General features: G+C 53.0%; 1 protein-coding gene across 2 annotated transcripts in view; it reads left to right on the top strand.

Annotated features, from left to right (window-relative positions):
• The window catches only part of PRKCB (protein kinase C beta), a 100,389-nt gene that overhangs the window by 38,032 nt on the left and 42,550 nt on the right, over positions 1-19,807 (top strand). For both annotated transcript variants that reach the window (XM_051632207.1, XM_051632206.1), the window contains exons 3-5: positions 4,366-4,448; positions 13,117-13,228; positions 14,362-14,490. In XM_051632207.1, coding sequence (XP_051488167.1) covers positions 4,366-4,448; positions 13,117-13,228; positions 14,362-14,490 — 324 coding nt within the window. The remainder of the gene's footprint in view (positions 1-4,365; positions 4,449-13,116; positions 13,229-14,361; positions 14,491-19,807) is intronic.

The following is a 19,807-nucleotide window of genomic DNA, read 5'->3' as shown; positions in this document are numbered from 1 at the left end:
GACACGTGCTCTGCAATGTTCATGCACTTGGAACACATTTTGATGAGGTTTTTTCTGGTTGACAGGTTCTGTGATCAGTTTGGGAAACTACTTGATGGCTTTTTGCAAGGATTTTTGAGCAGTGGCTTATGCTAAGAAGCCTTTAAGTGTATATATAAATATATATATTTAATTGTTTTAAGCAGCACTGTTAGCGTTTTCTATCTTTCCATCCTTCAAAACAAGGCTAGTTCCCAGAGTTTGAAAATACTGTTTCCTTGTTGCTATTATGATTTCTTAGCTCCAAAAATCAGCATTCCTTCCCTAACTGTATCAGGATTACAGGGAATGGAGATGGGTGATCTTGCTCTGATGCTTTGGTGCAGGTGCTCCAGCCCTGTGAAGCTGTGCTGGGGCTGCTCTCAAAAATGTCCATTCTGAGCTCCAGGGCTTTGCCTCATGTCTTTTGTAGGGTTTTGTGTCCTACGTTTCCCCCAAGACAGAAATGTGTCCCCAGATGCCATGGAGATAGGTCTACAGAAGAATTTAGGGCCAGTAAACATTCTTGCATTATGCAGTAACATATGGTAAAGGTTAATGTTTCATTTTTGTCATATACAAATGAGTCAGGACGTTTGTAGCTCACCGGTGGGATTTGGTAACTTTATTATCCACATAATAAGATTTACAAATCAACTGTCTAATTAGCAACGTGGGAAAGCTGCTGCACGTACTGTAGTTTCTAAACTGACAAAGACAAGCCTTAAAATGCTGAAGGGTGCTGGGAGCAGGAGTGGGATGGCAGCACCTGTCCTGGCACTGGGCAGGTGGGCACCAGCCATCCCTTCCCAGCGTAATGCTCTGGATTAGTCACAGGAGGAGAGATCTGTCAAGTCTTCTGGCATCTGTTGGGCAGGATGCATGCTGAGGAGTTAAGGCAGGATTACTGGCCTAAGCTCCCCTACCCAGTTAATGCTACTGGCCCTTTTGCGTGGATTGACTAATCACCCATGAAATGTTTGAGCTGGATCCCTCCAGGGCTGGCAGATCTTCCTTTGGGGTGTTGGAGGCAAAGCCCACACTGCAGCCATCAGCAGAGTCTCTCGTTTGCTGTGGATGCGTGAGGAAGTGCTACACTTCACCATCCTCCAAGGGACTGTCCTTACAGTCAGTATCAACAGGGATTGCTGGAGAACCTGCTATTCTTGCTAAGTGTACAGTTGCCACAAAGGTGACTTGCAGGGACTCTGAGATAATTTTCCTAATTGAACTGTAACGTGAATGTTTTGAACACAAGGCAGTTATTTTGCCACTTGAAGAGGAAATGCTGCATTTCTAGTGTGTTCTTTAGGCCCCTCCTCAAAGGGCAGGAGGTGTAACCTGTGTGTATATGTTTAATGCCATCTTTAATAATGAAGCAATTCAGTGAAACCTTAAAAGAACAGAGGGGAGAGGCTGCAAGAAAAATCTGGGATGGGTTTGAGCTTCTTGGACCTTGGTTTTCTGGTCTTTTTTGTCACTAGAAATGGGTATTTCAGCTCTTCTGTTTACATGAGTGGAAATGTGAAGTGCACGTGTTCTGCTCTGGGTGTCTGGAGAGGCGAGAACGAGCAGCTGGTCCCGGCTGGTGCGGGACACGCGTGGGATCGCTTGCCCCACGCACCCTCCCGCCCCCGCAGAGCATCCGTCCCCGGGCTCTGCCCTCTCCTTTCCCTCCTCACTTCTCAAATTCCCTTTTTGCTTCGCCTGTTTGCTGCCTGACGCGTTAAAAGCGTCAGGAGCAGAGCATGGGAACCCACTGCGGATTCTTCTCGTGCGCAGCAGAACTGAAGACTTAGATTTTTAAAAATTATTTTTAGATGTTTAAATCCAAGGCATTGGGCAGGCGCTGCTGGGGCTGCGCTGGCAGAGCGGGGCCGTCCTGTCTGCCCGGCACAGGGATCCAGGGGCGTTGCTTTTGAAACCGAAGGGAGAGCAAAACGAGAGAGGTCGGGTTTCCCGTTTTCCGTGCAGTGAAGCCCGAGGGGAGCCTGGCCCGCCCTGCCCCGGGGAGGTGTGTGCCAGGGGAGCGCAGGCAGGAACCGCCAGGGTGCTGGAGCTGCTGCCGCAAGGGATGGAAACGAACCTTTTTTAATCCCTGTCAGGGCAGTTGGCTCCTGCGTGGCTGTCGAGCCCTTCGGGAGGCACCGGTGATACCGTGGTTCCCCCAGCCCTGGGGACAGAGCCCAGCCTGTGTGCCCTGGCAGCCCCGGACACGTCCAGGCAGAGTGAGGGTCTGGGGTGGGCAGAGCCATCGGGATGCTCCGTGCTGGGCAAGGGGTGGGAGGGCAGCTGCTGCCAGCACCACCAGAGGCAGGACAAGGTGATCTCCTGTGACCAGGTGTCACCTGTGGGTAAGCCCTCACTGCTGGAGAGACCAGCGTGGACAGCTTCTGCTTTGTCCCTTCTCCAGATCCTGTTACCCCAATGGTAGAAAGGTTATTCTCCCGAAGCAGGAACAAGTATCACTATCCCCAAAGTGCAAAAGCTTCTTAAGGAGCTGGGGCAGCACCAAAGGACCTGCTTGGCTGTCTGTGCCTACTCTTCAGAGTCAGGTTTGCATCCAACAGCCTTTTTATATGGTATGGATGAATGGCATTGGGAAGTTCAGCCTGGTAGCAATCTTGTTTCTTCTGTTGGACTGAAATCATTCCAGCCCCGCTGGGAACCTCGCACCACAGCCTACATGTTGGCATCACTGCGCAGCCTCCAGCACACCCAGAGTCTTATTGAGTTTATACACACACTTCAGGACAAATCTTTGCTAATAGAGTTCTAATTTCTTCCTTCCTGCTTCCCAGATGCTTCTGTCTCTGCATACAAATGACAGAAACAGTGAACAATGTTTTCAGTATATTTATTTGTTAGAACCAGAAGAGCAAGTGAGAGGTCCTGAAAGGAGAGAGCTCTTGGCAGCTGTTGTGATTCTCAAACCTTCTGGGTTTGTGTTTTTCACAATTAAAAATGTGAAAAGGAACATGGGTCTAAAGCTGTATCTGGCAGGGTACTGTAAGGGGATTGGGATTTTAATGGTGAATGTCACTTTCCTTGTTCCTTAGGAAAAGTTTCCAATAGTGATGTGATTGCAACCTGCTTCATTTCCGTGCTGCTCAGTTTGTTTTATGTGCTCAGTTCCTCAGAACCCGGCAGACAGCATCACCTCTGCCAGATGCTTCTTCATTTGGTGTAACTGCAGCTTCTGGGAAAAGGCTGTGGCAAACAAGATACCCCTGGGACAAGGCTGAGCTTGGTGCCCAAGGTCTCCCAGACAAAGGCAGTCTTGGCACAGCTTTGCTTTCTTCCCAAAATCAGCACTTGTTCCCTTTGCTCCCTTCCTGCCTGGGCTCACTTCATGGATGGTGGTGCCTTGGAGCTGAGGTCCCAACCCTCGGGATGGGGCACGGTGCAGATGTGGGGATGGGACACGGTTGGTCCTGGAGGGGCTGGCACCCAGGAGTCACTGACATGGGGTGCGAGATGGTGCCTCAGTTCCTAGGAACTGGGACAATTGTTTTCCAAGGCAGTGGTGCCACCTCCAGCTGCAGGGTGAAGTGGGCTGAGACCCTCAGAGAAGGACCTGGGCTGTCAGCTGAAGTTATCTGCAGGGCCCAGTGGCCTTTTTAACATCTGTCACTGAACATAAGGTGCTTATTTGGCATTTAAGGAAAAAGTTAGCCTATAAGTCCAGCACTTTGCACAGACTGCAGAAATACTGCTGGCAGCTTCAGATTTGCATGTGCTGAAAGGATTTGGTGGTTTCAAGGAGGTGTGTTTAGTGCTGGATTCTTATGCTTGAACGTCTGGGTGATGGCACGTTGGGATTAATTTCCCTGTGCTGTTCCCAGGAGGATGACTTTGTCATCAACGTGCGTGAGAAGAGGAAGATGTATGTGTCTTCTGGTCTGGCAAGTGGAGGCTGTAGAGATGCTGAGGAAAAGCAGAGCTGTGGGAGGAAAATTGCCCACCTGTTCCCATTGGTACAATCTTCCATTTTTGGACACATGCACTTTCCAGCTCAGATACCCACCAGTGCCAGATTCTCCTTTTTATACACAGCAGTGACCTCAGAGCGTGCATAGCGAGTGCAGTGAGCTCAAAGCCAGTAGAAGGGTTCCCAGCCCTCCTTTGACCTTCACTCAACATTCCACTTCTGCTCAGTTTTGCTGAAGCACCTGGTCCAGCTGACAGTGTTCAGTAGGGTTTAAAAATCTGCCACGGGTTTACTTAAAGAAAAAGAAAGTTTTCCCATCAATCAGATGTAGCAGCTTTTTTATTTTCTAGGCTCTGGGCTCACATGGTGCCAGTCCCTCGAGGTGCCCTGACACTGTTGCTGTCTTCTCTTTGCAGTTTGCTGCTTCGTCGTGCACAAGCGGTGCCATGAGTTCGTCACCTTCTCCTGCCCCGGCGCTGACAAAGGCCCGGCCTCTGATGTAAGTACCTGCTCCAGCACCTCCAGCCAAGGCACAGCGTGGGGCTTTGTGGGTCCCTCTGTGCCACAGCGATTTGCTGGTGTTGTTTCTCCAGCTTTCTTGACTGATGACACTTCTGGGCTGTTATTTCACAGGCTTTTCTAATGGGTTGTTATTCGTAGTTGTGTGGGCTCTCCTATATCTTTGAGGCTCTTAAACCACTTTCAAATCCCCCTCAATGTGCTCTCAGCAGTGCGGGGGGAACGTGCAGGAATGCAGAGATGCTCCCATTTGAGGACAAATCTGCAGCCTGGCCCCACCTCTCTTTTGTCCCTTGAGTCACAGCCTCAGTTTCCCCATTGGTAAAATGACATTTCAAGTCTCTGGCACCTGAACCCAGGTTTTAGCCCTGGGGTTAATCAACATGCAGGAGGGGGGTGGCAGGGTGGCTGCTGCAGGAGCGAGCCAAGGACAGGGCCTTCATCTCAAACTGATGCAGAGCTTGAGTTTTCCTCTGTTGTTGCTCATAACAATGGAGTGGATCCAGAGCGACCTGTAATTATGGCAGAGGCTGGAGGCATCTGGTGTGTAGCCATTGGAGCTGTGCATTTTTTCAGTCGCTGCATCAATCTGGTAACTGTCTTTCCTTTCACAAACATAAATATCCAATGAAATCTGGCAGAAAGAACGAGTTTAATTGACTGTGTTTATTTGAGCCTTGCAGTGTGCTCACTGTTCCAGTGGGCCAGGTGGTTTTGCAGAGCTGGTGAGGGCAGAGGTTGGAGCAGTGAGCTGCTCACCCCACGCTGGGCATCTGCAGGTCTGGTGCTGTGGCTCCAGCCAGAGCCCAGCCTGGCCTGCAGCTTCCAACACCAGCCAGCTGCTGGCCTGCATCCCCAGAGCTGCTCTGCTTTGTGGGTCATGGAGCCCAGGGGGGAGAAATATAATAAAAGAAAAAAAATTTCTACTTTGCTCCTTGATACCTGTATCTTGTGGTCCTTCACAGTTACTTGAGACTCAAGGAGAAAAACATTAGCATGCTGTAGAGTGCTGGTGGCATACAGGGATGCTTAATTCTAAGTGCCTGAGTAACACCAGTTTCTTAAACAAAACTCTTCTGTTTAAAGTTAAGTATGTGCCAAAGTGCTTTGTGGGGTGCCTGTATCAAGCTGATAACCCTGAGGGAGGCTGACGTCTTACACCTTCTGGAGCATAACAGAATAACCAGAGAGCAGTGAAATGTCAGCATCTCTCTCTGTTACCACTGACTAGTCCTGCTTTGGAGCAGTTTTCTGTTTGATCTGGTTGTGTTTGAACCTCCTTGAAGAGAGAGAGAGAGAGAGTGTTTAACCTTGCCAAGCTGACTGAATAGGAATTTTCCGTCTAGGAGAGGAGGACTAATTACACTGCAGTGATAGGGCCTCCAAGTTAAAACAAAAAATTAATTGCTTCTTGCAGTAGAGAATGAAGCTGTAGCTGTAAATGCTGTAGCTGTAAATGCTGGAACTGCAAACACCGGGGCTGCTGTCACGCTGGATCACCCTTCAGTCATAGCAGGGGTGATTGTTTTGATGGCTGAAGATGTGATGGTGGGTCTGTGTTCTGGGCAGTGGCCCTGCTGGGGACAGCACGTGTCATACAGCCCTGGTGGCTGAGGGCAGTGCCCTTGTTACAGTTCACTTCTATCCCCATCAGCATGCTGCCAGGCTGTGGTCTCTGCCCTGCGTCCTCCAAGTGAAAACCAGTGAGTTGTTCTGGAGAGGGTGGCCAGCCCTGACCCAGCAGGGCCACTGAGGGACTCTGCTGTGTCTCCTTGGCAGCTCTGACCCCCCAGTGCTCTGCTCTTCACAGGAGTCAGACCAAGCACACCGGGTCAAGCTGAAGTTCTCTGACATATGGCAAAGTCTTTGGGAGCTCGAGTCAGGCACGTGTCATGTAATGCAGTTGGCAAACCTAATTATAGTCAGAGCTATTAGTAGAATGCAAAATTATTTAAATTGTAGACAAAATAATTGTTAAAATGACCTTCTTTGCATTATCCTGTTAAAGGTCAGCTAATCAGGATGCATTAATAAATATCAGTTGCTCTAGGAAGGCACCAGGCCAGTGTAGCTTCATTTTCACTTTGGATTTAGTTGTTCCACCATTTTCAGTGCTAGGAGAGGGTCTGTGGCGCTGCCACCACGGCGCCTTTGCTCTTTCCACGCTCTATTTGCTGGAGGCAGAATCATTTCATCTTTGTCTTGGGCTCCTCCTTTCTCAAAAAGCTCCAGAGTTGAGTGATGTACTGATGACGTGTTGTTGCCACTCTCCGAGGACAAGACACTCCACAGGGGGTGGGTCCTAGAGGTGTCATTGAGTCAGAGCTGTCTTCACAGCATCAGTGCATGGTCGTTATCCCTTTGTGCACAGCATCCAGATCCCAGGCTGACACATGTAACAGGATGCAGAGAGGGTCAATCTGCTTCCCTGAGCTTGATTTCTTCTCTAGAGCATTTGGGACTGGCAACAATTAGCAATGAGGTATCAGCAGCAGTGGAACAAGTGAAGGTGCCATTTGTACTACCTGGAAATTAGCAGCTCCTTTGAATTTCTCCTTTCTGGGATCTCCTCCCGTGGGAAGGGATCTCCACTGCTGGGTGCTCCCTTTGCCCAGGATAGGGCATCCTGGGATTATTACCAGGCTCTGCCTGCCAAGGGTGGAGGTGAGATGTGCAGCTGCCTTCCTGAAGATGCCAACCACCCCCTTGCCCAGGACTTGCCTTAGAGAGTAGAATATCCCTGGGCTGCCCCAGGTCTGGTGCACAAGCGGATCTTCACAGCCTTGCTGCAACTTGCTGCTTTCTGCTGTCTTGCTAATTAACTTCTCCAGCTCTCGTGGTGTGCCATCTGCCCCTCGTGAGGGCACACGTCGCTCCCGCTGGCACAGGCAGCCAGAGAGAGTTCCCGTGGGATGAAGATGTATCTGCCGTGCTCCCTCCCAGCACCTTCTGGTGCTTCCCTGGCTCTGCTGGAGCCTGGCTCTTTCTCCTGCCAGCCTGCACATGTCCTCAGTCCTGTAATTGAAATCTCTTCTCTTGTTTGCTTGGTGTGTGTGTGTCTGGAAACGCCAGTTTCCATTGCAGCCTTTGGCTAACAGGGGGATTGGAGGGGATGGTTGGGTCTGAGCTGGGTTCATGGATACCAGGAGGGCTGTGGGGTGGGGGTGTAGCCTGTGCCCACCCAGGTGGCACCCTGGTGGGGCTAGAAACAGAGCATCCTGCAGGCAAGTGGTGTTTTGAGGGTCTCAATGCTGTTTTGAGCAACCTGGAGGGTGCAGAGTGCGGGGAAAGCGCTGGGGGAGGCCAGCTCTCCTGGGGAGCTTGTGCTGTAATGAAATGACTCTCAAGATACCTGAAAGATAACAAGCGTTTCTAAATGATGATGAGGTTTCTAAAGATGTTGTTCAGGGGCCGATGGGAAAGCTGAGGAGGGACTTTTTACAAGGGTATTTAGCAATAGAACAAGGGGGAACAGTTTCAAGCTGAAAAAGGGTAGATGCAGATGAGACCTTAGGAAGAAATCCTTTGCTGTGAGGGCGGTGAGACCCTGGTCCACGTTGCCCAGAGAAGCTGTTGCTGCCCCATCCCTGGAAGTGTTGAAGGGCAGGCTGGATGGGGCTTGGAGCAACCATGTCTAGTGGGCGGTGTCCCTGCCCATGCAGAAGGTTGGAACTTTAGGGTCCCTCCAACCCAGACCAGTGTGGGATCCTATGAGATGCTCATGCTGCTCAGGGAAAAAAGCTGAGTTTGTCCTTTTTTTGCTGCTTGGTAAAAGAGTGTGTTTTGTGTGGTGTGGGCAGCAGCAAGAGAAGAATAACTGTCATCCATATCCCTCTGCAGTTGTGTGACGAGCAGATGAGATCTCTTGTCAATAAAAATGTATGAACTTGCTGGGAACTGTCAAGGGCAGGGTTTATCTGCAGCCACGTTCGACACAGCAGCAGCACAAGTGACAACGCTGGTGCCTGCAGCCGCGGTAGCTCTCGGTGGGCTGCTGGCCAAGCTTGGGGGCTGCTGCCCTCCCCCTGCTGCCCTCCCCCTGCTGCCCTCCCCCTGCTGCCCTCCCCCTGCTGCCCTCCCCCTGCTGCCCTCCCCCTGCTGCCCTCCCCCTGCTGCCCTCCCCCTGCTGCCCTCCCCCTGCTGCCCTCCCCCTGCTGCCCTCCCCCTGCTGCCCTCCCCCTGCTGCCTGCCCTGCCCTCGGCGCTGCACTGGCTGAGCTCTGTGGCTGTGGTGCTGTCATGATACAAGAATGGCTTTGGTATCACTTACTGGTGCAGCAGTGTCTGGCCTGTTTTAATGGTTGGTGGCCACTGTTGTCTTCAGTTCATCTTTCCCCACCATCTCCCCTTGGTCTGGTAACACAAACTGGAGTGTGATGATGCTGTCTGGAGCTTTCACTCAGGCCCTGACCCAGCTCTGAACAGGCCAGGATGTCCCTGGAGGGAGCCACAGTGTCACCTTTAGACTTAGTGTCAGGCCACTCTGGTCCCTCCGCTGTGAACTGTTCCCTGTGTACTGGGGGGGGACTTTCCCCAGGGGAAATGTGGGAATAAAGTGTGAGGTGTTTTAGGTGCACTGCCTGGATTTCACTAGGTGCAGACAGTGAGCTGTTGCTGTGTTTGCTCTGCTACACGCTGCTTAAATTGCTGTGAAATTCACTTTAAAATAGTCGCTTCACATGAACTGTGTTAATTCTTCTTTGGAAGAGATAATGCAAAGCTCTCTCTGCAGTGAGGTGTGGAGGGCAGGGGTGTGTAATCTGAATCAAACCTCTGTGGCTGTTCTGTAGAATCTAGGAAATTTTGACAGTACCAAGGATTAAAATAGCAGCAGCCATCGGTGCCATCTGGGCTGCCCGGGGTGTGCGGGCGCTGAAGGACGAGCCCTGTGCGGGGTGGTGGCAGCTGGGGACAGCAGGAGAAACCCAAGTGCCCTTGGTGTGTGACTTCTTTTAGAGATGAACCTGAGAGAGCTGGATGTGTTTTTAGAATGTTTTATGGCTTAGATGGCTGGGCTTGAGGAAGGGTCTGGTCTTTCTCTGCTCCCACCTCCCTGCCCCAGGAGAGGCGATGCCAGTGTCCCCTCCGAGCCAGGAAGAGATGAATTTAGTGCAGAATCAAAGCCCAGATGGCTCCAGCGCAGCGTTTGCAACTCGGAATGACAGAGCAGTGCTGCCCTTGCCAGGACGTGACTTTGCAGGAGAAACAGCTGAAGCAGAACGGCCTCGCTTGCCAGCCTGGGCTGTGCCCGCTGCTGTGCCCAGTCCCTGCGCGGTGCCACCCCGAGAGCCTGCTGCGAAGGAGCAGCTGGGTTCCCCTACATCGTCACCCTGACCGTGCCAGCAGCTGCCTGCCTGCACCTGGGGGGTGACGAGGGGTGAGCGGTGGTGGTTCCTGTACCAGCATCTCCATCAGGGCTCAGTGGGAAGCCTGCATCATCCGTGGGAACATCCAGCCAGCCCGGTGGGGTGTGACCCTGGAGAAAGGCAGAGGCATTGCAGAGCTGGAACGGGCAGAGATCCAAGTGCCTCGAAGGCCACGAGTTGATTGCTCACTCGTGAATATAATGTCTCGTGTTCCTGGGAGAGAAGCAGAGGTGAGAGAGGTGAAGAGCCACAAGGTGCACACCCAGCCACCTGTGCCCACCGTGGGACAGCAGGAGACAGCTCAGGTGGGAGCAACTAGACATGGGGGGGTGTTCTGGGGCAGCCAGGGGCTTCGAGGTTTGCTCTGCAAGGCAGGGATACAATATTAAGGCAGGGATACAATATTGCACTGGCTCGTTTCAGACCAGGAACCTGCTGTTGGGACACAGAAGGTGGCCACCCCACTGATGGGTCTGTACTTGCAGGGTACTAGGTCAAAGTCAACAGCTGCTCCTCTCCATCCCTGGCTCAGGTTTTCATTCCCTCATCTGGGCTCACATCCTCAGGCATCCATCCCTCTGCTCGGAGGATGACAGATCTGCAGCACTGCTGATTAGAAAGGTCAGACCCTCTCAGAGCGGTAAAACACTGCTAATGGCCTTTCTCAGTTCAGCTCCAAAGAAAGCCTTTGCAGGCCTGTTCCTCAGGGCTGCTCAGCGCTGGCAGGAGGGAGGAGGAGCGACCGCTTTTCCTTTTCTTAGCAAATTCCTTTTTAACCATTCTTGATTTAAATGTCTCAGCATCTGCATACACAGTGATCTTGTCATCCCTGTCTCTGTGGTACAAAAATAGTCTCCTTGTTAAATAGCTTCGCCCTTGTTCGAAAAGGATATCCAGAATTTCCAGATTCTGGCACCTTCTAAAGCACCGGTCAAGCTGAAGTGGGCGCCAGCAGAGCGGCTCTGCTTTCCCAGTGCTCGGCTGCCTCTGGCACCCTGGCACCCTTTGGGCTCTGGCTGGTTGGTTCAGGGTCTCCAAAAGAGCCCCTTGGAGCTGGGAGCAGAGGGTGAAGCCTGGGATTCCCTGTGAGGGCTGTGGAGGCTCCTTGCTGGCAGGGTTGGGAGGCCAAGGGAGCAGTCTGAGCACCTGTGGCAGTTCTGTGCCAGGAAGGGCCCTTGCTGCTCAGTGAACACTTTGCTTTCTACCTCCAGCTTTTTTAGCTCTGGGTTCCAGTGGGAATTTAAAAATCCTTTGCATGAAGTGGAAACTGTCTCATTTTGCTTGAAGCTTGTTTTTTTTTATGAATGACTAAAGCTTTCATATGCCTGAACAGGAATATCTCTTTCTAGAGGAAAGCACAGAATTGGGAGCGCTTGGGGGCGATTCCTCCCGGTGTCACACACGGGGGCTGGACTGGCACATGGCTTGAGCTGCCCCCGTGTCCCCCTGCCACCCTCTCGTCCTGCTGCAGTGCAGGGTCAGCAGTGCTGGAGGTGCCCAAGCACCTCTGGTGCCTTCCTCTGCAGCAGGGCTGTGTGTGCTGTGCAGGGGGCTCTGCAGGGCGCATGGTTCAGATGCTCAGGGTCACTTGATGAACTGGCTTTTTGGGAGCAGAAGTCAGTTAATCAAAGGGAGAAGACAGTTCCAGTGATGCAGCTGACACAGGAACTCCTGGGCAGAAGAGCGTTGCACTCTGATTCTGGAAGTGGTTTTCTCAGGGTTAGATGTGAGAGATTTTCAGTTTCAAGTACAATAAATGTGCTGAAGCATGTATCTAATCCCTTGCACTTAACAGATCTAATTAAATGGAGCTCCATTACTTGTCCACCTTTCTGGTATCACTCAGGTTATCAGTGCTGCTGTGAAAGAGTGTACAACATCAGTGATTAATGCAACCCAAAGCTTCAGGGCAATAGCAGCAGGAAAATTAATTTCAGATGAAGGTAACGTATTGGTGGCTATGTTACAGCTCAGTTCTGACTCCGCTCTTTATTTATTTACTTGGCTCACAGTGCCCTGAAAAGGTGTCTTTCCTAACTCCTGGGCACCGTTCCAGTCCATTAAAAAAGCCAGTCAGCTCAAATGACCAAGCCAGGAGCTGTGCCTCATCCCTAACCCTTAAGCAATTAACCTGAGATGAAATGAAGCTGGCTGCCACTTGCCATAATCCCCCCTTGCCTGTGTGGATGCTGGTGCTGAGCCCCCGGGCAGCGTCCCCAGCACCCTCCTTCTCAAAGCCACGCTGCTCCAGGCTCTGTGTGCAGGAACAGCTCAGCCCACCCCAGCCTCAGCCTGGGTGTGCCTGTGGTCCCAGTGGTGACATCTCTGCCCCTCTGGGGTTTCTCCAGCTCCCAGGATGGGCAGGGAGGAGCAGGCTGCTGCTGGGGCTCAGTGTTTGCTGCCCCAGCTTCTCCAGTCTGTCTAGTAACTGAAAGCAATGCTGCTCTGGGGTGAGCAGATAAATTCTGTTGCTTAGTCCCACCTAATGCATGACTTTGTGTTGTCTTAAAGTTGCTCTGCATTGGGCTGAATAACCCAGGTTTGATCAAGGCTTCCAGAATTGTCTTGTCTTGCATGGAAGATACCAAGAAATAACAAATCTCCAGTCTAACATCAATCATTTGTTCTGGTGGTTGGACCTATCTCCCTGGTGGGAAATTGATTCTCATTTGAATTCATTTGGCTCCATGCTGGAGTCCAGGAGCCCTGTTTGTGAGGCTGCAAGTGGTGTCTGGGATAAACCAGGCTCTCCTGGTCTGGGATGCTCTGCTCCTGCAGACAAGTCTGCTGTTGGCTTTAAGAAAGCTCAAAATATTAGTCTACCCTAAGCAGGTTGATTCCCTAGGAGCGTGCTGGGGAGGGGCTGGCACCACAGCACAAAGATGTTTACCTGGTAGTCTTAAAATAGATGGAAATCATGGGTGGTTTTTCTGCTTGACCCCACTGGGTTGGCATGGAATTTGAGTGGTGTCCAGCCCTTATGTTGGTTCTTATGTACCAATTTCACCTGGTGTTTTCTAATGCTAAGACCAAGTTATTTAAAAACAATACATCCCCAGACAAGCCAATGCATTTTGTTTTCATTGTTATGGCAACACATATAAAGAGTAATAAAGCTGGATCTTGGTGAGTGTTGGAAAAGGTCCACATCGGTTGGTGGTGGTTGAGTGGAGCCCATTCCCAGCAGCTCTGGAGCCAGCTGGCATGTGGAATGCGGAGAGCGGTGGTGCCCTGCCAATCTTTGATGCAAGTTTATAATCTTTATCTTTTATTTTCCTCCTAGGATCCCCGGAGCAAACACAAATTTAAAATCCACACGTACTCCAGCCCCACCTTCTGTGACCACTGCGGGTCGTTGCTGTACGGGCTCATTCACCAGGGGATGAAATGCGACAGTAAGTGTCTAACTGGTGGCTGCAGTTTCAGCAATAGAGGGGCTCTGGCATCCCGAGGTCCTGGGCAGGGGCTCCCAGCCCACCTGAGCTGTGGCAGAAAGCCTGTCCCCTCTGCTACCACTGCTGGCACCCGAGGGGCTGGGCACGAGTGGGTACCTTCTTACCTCTCCTGGGAGGCTCCTGTAACTGCTGCAGGGAGAGGGAAAGGAAAGGCATCCAGCTGGGGGATAATCCTGCCAGCATCCCCCACATCCCTCCTGCAGCATCCCTCCCCACACCCCCTGCAGCATCATCCTCTCCAGGTCTCTGTTCTCTCCAGCGCCAGCTCCGAGTGACACCCGGTGGCCGTGGCAGCGGCTGCTGCGGTGACACAGCCTCCCCAGCAGGCTTGGGTCTGCACAAGCCTCAGGCACAGGAGTAACTGAAGAATTATTGTACAGGGAGGAGAAAATGGGGGATAAAGGAGGAGGGAGAGGCTGGAGAGAGAGCTGAGCTATTGTCACAGTTAATCTGGTACGTTCCTGTTTCAGAGGCCTGTGAATACCCAGCGTCTGGTTGGGCGCTGACGCCTGCGGGGAGCAGCAGGCTCTGCTGCTCGCCATGTGCTGCCCTGCTCATAAATAGAGGAGCTTGCTGACTGTCGTGGGAACAGCGTATTCATTATCACCTTCAAAATGTTACCAAGTTAAAATGAATTTCTTTAAAATACACTCTTTAATATATGTATTTATATTTTTTACATGTATACATTTTTATCCAGATATCTATGTGCATGCATACACGAGTAATTTTGATTGCCCTTTATCAGCTCCTGGTGGATTCAGCTGATTACCCAGCCCCACGGGTGTGGTGGGAGAGAAGTTTGATAAATCAGCAGAACTCAAGTCATTAGAGTAAGGGCTGAAATTCCTGTGGTCTCTGTGGGCAGGACCCAGAGCTGCTGGTGGCGGGTCCCTGTGTCCCAGCAGGGCTCTGCTGGAGTCTCTGGCTGCCCATGACATCCCGTTTGCTACCTGTTTATCCCAGAATCCCTCACAAACATTTAAAAGGAGGATAAGTTCTTCCTCCATCCCCTCTGAGCACCCCGTGAGCAGGGCTGACCCAAGTGCTGAGTGTCCCTTTCCTCCCCGCAGCCTGCATGATGAACGTGCACAAGCGCTGCGTGATGAACGTCCCCAGCCTGTGCGGGACGGACCACACGGAGCGCCGGGGGCGGATCTACATCCGAGCTGACATCGAGAAGGACGTGCTCACCGTCGTTGGTAGGTGACCTGCCACCCAGGCACAGCCCCTGCTCAGGGAGTCGCTCGGTTGCTCCCTGGTGCAGCATGTGCACCGTGCCAGCCACAGCAGGTCTGGTGCCCGGTGCCCCCTGGTCTGGAGCAGGCACCGGGCAAGGCCAGGTGTGGCTGTGAGTCCTTCCCTGGGCAAGCGCCAGCTGGGGCCTCGGGGGCTAAAATAGCTTTTCCAGTTACAGATTTTTCAAACTACTCTTCAAACCTTGTCAAATTTCAGCATCCTGGGAAGGCAGCAGAAGGTCCCTCTGTTGATCTGTGCCATGTGGAGAAGTCTGTTGTTTGTCTTGTGCTGTCCGTGTGATGAACGTCCACTTCCTGCTGTTCCTTCCATGCCCTTAGGGGTACCTGGGCCCTTAAGGGTCTTGGTGGGAATCTCGAGTGGTCCTCTTATCTGACTAGAGCTCTGCAACCTTCTTCCACCAATTTGGAGGCTCTACAGCCTCCCCCTCTGTCCAAGGCGTGTGCTGCCTTGGGTGCTCAGGGGCTGCTGGAGCAGGCTGGCCCTCTGGTGTGGGAGCACAGGGGACCTGAAGCACATCACCCCCTCTGCACTGCTGTGAGGAAAGGTCATAATTCTTTACCTTTCCCTCCTGTTTCTTAGGTTGCCAGAGAAGCTGTGGCTGCCCCATCCCTGGCAGTGTTGAAGGGCAGGTTGGATGGGGCTTGGAGCAGCCTGGGCTGGTGGGAGGTGTCCCTGCCCATGCAGGGGGGTTAGAACTGAATGATCTTTAAAGTCCCTTCCAACCCAAACTGGCCCATGATTCCTAGCCCTGATGGACGGCTGGAACATGGTGTCATCCTCTCAGGGCAGGCTTTTGAGTGCCCAGAAAAGATTGCTTCCCCATGAGCTGCAAGCATCTCATGAGACAAGCTGTATTCTTGTCGAGCCTCTTGTCCCCTGCGTGGAGAGATCAGGCAGGAGATGTGACTCCCCGTCGGGTGCCAGTGACAGCTGCTGGTGCTGCAGGTGCTGGCGGGGGTGGGAGGTAGGAAGAGCTCCCAAGGCAAGGCAGGCACCTTCGGAAGAGCTGGGGTCTGTCTCACGGAGGTGGAGGCTGGTGCTGAGCCAGGGAAGGAGATTTCTGCCCACTCTGGGTCACTGGCAGCTCTGGGTGGTTCCGATCTCCGCAGGGGGCTGCTGAGCTGCTGCCGGTTGTTCACAGGAGGAGTTAAGACCGTGGGGTGTGAAATGCCACCAACCAGCCCACGCTGCCAGGGCCTGCTGCCGTGGAGTGGGTGGGGGGGTGCCAGGCTGGTGACACTGGTAACAAGCACCAGATCCTTCTCCATCATCCCACCAGCTTTGGCTGGCTTCTCCTGGAGGAGTCTGACTTCCAGCATCCCATGGAGTCGCTGGGCTGGCAGCGAGATGCAGGGGGTGGCCTGAGCTGGTCCCTCAGGGCAATGGGAGACCCAGGGGAGTGTTGGTCCATGCTGGGCACAGCAGCTCCCTTGTGGAGTTGCCCAAGGGTGGGCACGCACTGGCATGAGTGACCACATAAGGAACCCATAAGAGTTCTTCTTCATAAGGAAATGCTCAGGTGTGATCCGGGAGTATGGAGAAGAGCCAGAATCCTTTCTGACCTAGAGAGCCATCAGAAATGTTTATTTTTTGGTTTTATTTGTCCTTGAAGAAGAGCTTCAACAAATCACATGGCCTTTCACAAGTCCTGCTTCTCAGGTGCCTTCCCTGCAGGGACAAGGTGGGACTGCTACCAGGCTCCCATTGGAGGCTGGTGGGAAGCAGAGCTCACCCTCCCGTGGCTCCAGAGCCCTGTTCCCATGGCTCCAAAGGCAGGGGAGAAACTCCCCCGGGCCTCTTTCTTTTTGTGCAGCTGGATTTTCTTTTCTTCAGCTGGGTTTGAAAGACTGATTTATTTCTGGCCCTTTATGGAGGTGTTGGTGAAAACATATCATCTGTTGGCTTTTCCAGAAAGGCAGGGAAACGTACTGTGCTCCCTGGCTCTGCCGCATCGCCGAGGAAGGAGTGGGAGCGCTTGGAGAGAGGAGAGACTGTGCAGGCTGCTGAGGGGGAGCTCTGCCTTCCCCAGGCCCCCTGGCACGTGAGGGGCTTGGGATTTTTCACCCCGGAACTTGGAGGGAAGGTTGGAAATGTCTGCTGGGACCCACAGAGGTGCAGGAGCTGCATCCTGCTGCCGTTCCTGACACCATCACTGGCTTTGGCTCCGTGTCAGGGGGACACAGATTCCCCCTCCCCCAGTGAGCATTTTCTTCAAAAAAGGCAAAAGCCCTGCAATAGTGACTGGGTTTGTATCACCAGGCTATAAAACCTGGCAGGGAGAGGCCAGAGGCTGAAAAATTGGCCCTGGAGTTGTGGCCAGGGCTTGCTGGGGAAGGCATGGCCAGGGGGTCTGGGTGTGAGCAGCAGGGGCTGCACGGGGGGGTCTCTAGACGTGGCCACAGCCTGGGGGGGCTGTGCCAAAAAAGCCACCAGTGTCTCTTCTGCAGGACCTGCCTTGGCTGCCCCCCCACGCCCCCGGATGGCCCCTGGGGACATGTTTGGAGGGTGGCTCCACGGGGAGGCTGAGCTGGCAGGCAGGCTTCTGCCGGAACAGATTTCTGGTGGAAAATGCCCTTTACCGGTTTTCTGCAGAAATTTCGGTTTGGGGCGGGCAGGGGGTGGATTTCTGTCAAGGACGGGAGCGACAGCGCAGCGGTGGGTGGGCGGGTGGGTGATGGATCACCCGGTGCAGGTTCTGGTGTTGGGGCAAGATCTTCTCTCCATCGCACCAGGTGTGGAGCAACCTTGCCCGGGAAGTTCAGTAGGCTTTCCCACGGCAAAGAGCGTCGCTGTGGAAGGTCCCCAAGAGCTGGGCGGCTGGGAGGGGCAGGCAGGGTTTGGCAGGACGAGGTGCCTGCAGGTGGCAGCACGGGCACGGCCGATGCAGGCGAGGAACCCGAAGCTTTTTATTTTTTCATCGACTTGACAAATTCGGCAGGGATTTGCCATATGCTTTTCGGCCGCGTGTTTTTCTTTTCTCTCTCTGATATTTTAATTTTTTTTTCTTTTTCTTTTTTTTTTTTTTTCCCCCTTGGTGAAGCGAACCTTTTCCTCCCGAAGGACTCGCTGTGACTGTCTCTGCCGTGCGGTGTCCCCGGGCTGTGCCCCGGCGCCGGGCGGGGCAGCCCCAGGGCCGGCCGGGCGGAGCGAGCCTGTGCTTCCCTTCAGCTGGGGCTGAGATTGTGCTTGGCTGTTGTACAGCGCCTGGCACAGCGTGGTCCTGCCCCCAGCACGGTCTGCCAGAGACAAAAACTGTAGAAATTACAATAATAACATTAGAAAGATCCAAATTTCAGTATTTTGAACGCATTCTGAGTTCTGAAGAGCCAGAGTGAACCTCAGAGCATCTGTACCAGTTCCTCGGGGTTGGGTGAGGCTTCGGGCAGTGAGGGCAGGGGATTGGAATTCAGTAGCCAAGCCCCCAGATTTCTTGAAATCCCCAGAATGTGCCCAGGACAGCCCTGGTTGGCTCTCAGTGAAGTTCTCTTCTATCTGCTGTGTGTCACTGAATTAGCCAGCAGCGTTGTCCCTGCCTGATGCCTGCTCGGGGGGTAGGGAGAGGCTCGGCAGTGGGGACCAGCCCTGGTGCAGCCCTGGGAGGCTGAGCAGGGCGGGGGGATGAACTGGAGACACCCAGGACTGGGGTTACAGCTTTGCACGTCTGCAGGGCTGTGCTCTGAGCAGCAACAGGAGCCTGCGGAGCTGCCCTTCCTCATTAGCTGCCCGCCTGTGCTGTTAATGAGTCCTTTACGTTGAGAGGGCAGCTCTGTTGCAGCTCCTTTCATGCTGTTCATTGAACGTCATTATACGATGGGTGCAGCCTGGTGGCTGCAGTCAGAGCCCTGCTTTGCTGTTGCTGCTGCTGGGAGGCTGCTGAAGCGCTGGGATTCATTGGGGCTCCCAGTGATTAAAAATGTGTGGCTTTATTTGTGGACAAATAAATGGCACTTTTGTGCCATCAGCTCTGTGAAGCTGTGGAGAATGTGTCCCCCAGCTCTGCGCTGGGGACAGGGCTTGCAGCTCCACCAGCCAAAGGTGGTTTCCAAAATACAGGATGTTTCTGAGGGCCAGGATGGATTTGAGTAGCAGAAGAAATGTGTTTAGGTGTCTAATGTTTCAGTGCATCTGGGTTGGCTGGAGTTAAAAGCACTGAACAGACTGGACCCAGGGAGTGAGTGCATGAGGCTGGAAAACCCCACCTAGCTGGCTGGGAATGGCTGGTTGTGGCAGCAGCTCTGCTTGCTGAGGCTGTTGTTTTAAATAATGATAAAGCATCCTTGCAATCAGTGCTGGGCACGGGGACTGGCTCCTGGGAGCATGCTCTGGAGCCAGCAAACGGGGCTGCCATGGGCTCAGCTTCTCCTCCCCAAAGGGGCTCAGGATCTGTAAAACCTGGTGCATGTTTGCATGTCCTGTCATGTGCCAGCATGTCCCAGTGGGAGTTCCTTGCCCTGAGCTGGGCATCAGGCTGTTTGCTGTTTATCTTAGGGAACCAGTGGTCTGCAGGGACTGAAGTGCAGAAAAACCACCCACGGGTGATGCTGAGAGTTCCGGGGTGTGTGTGGGAGGTGGGGAATATTCAGCATAGATTGACTTGGGCCTGCATCCTGTCCTTACGCAAGGGCTTCTGGAGCACGGGGATGCTGTTGGGTTCCCTCCTCTCTCTTGGGAGTCTCAGTAATATCCTGATGTCCCTGGTGGCCCTTATGGAGGCAAGGTCCCCACTAGGGCCCCTGGGGACGTGGCAGCAGCTCAGGGTGCAGCTGGTGCCCCTCTTGTGCCAGCAGCATTGGCAGAGGCTGCCAGGACCAGAGCCTTGCTGTTTACTGAGCTGATGAAGTAAAACATTGACCAAAACTGAAACCAATTATACTGTGATTAGATAAACGAACTGGAGGTGTGTTGATTAATAATCACCAGCCCAGGAAGATGCAGCCATAATGAGTCCTGTGCCTTTTCTCTTGTTATAAGTGTGTGCAAATATATTCTTCTGCAGAGCATTAATTAAATGTTGTAACGCACGAGCGTGTTAATCCGAGTGCTGGAATGTGGCTGCTGCAGGCTGGGGATGGTGTGAGCTGCTGAAGGGAGGAAGATGAAGTGCTGCAGGTCAGCCCAGGAGCCTTCCCCTCTCCACACCTGTCCAAGAGGTGCGAGATGGGAACTGCCACCAGCCAAGGCTGAGGAGAGGTGATGGGGCTGGGCTGAGGTGGTTGAGCTCCAACCTCTCCTTTCAGGGAGCAGGGCTTTCTGAAGGGT

Source organism: Apus apus, chromosome 14 (genome assembly GCF_020740795.1).
Source record: "Apus apus isolate bApuApu2 chromosome 14, bApuApu2.pri.cur, whole genome shotgun sequence".
NCBI classification, from domain to species: Eukaryota; Metazoa; Chordata; class Aves; order Apodiformes; family Apodidae; genus Apus; species Apus apus.
Note: the sequence above shows the minus strand (reverse complement) of the source record. Positions and strands in the feature narration are given on the sequence as shown.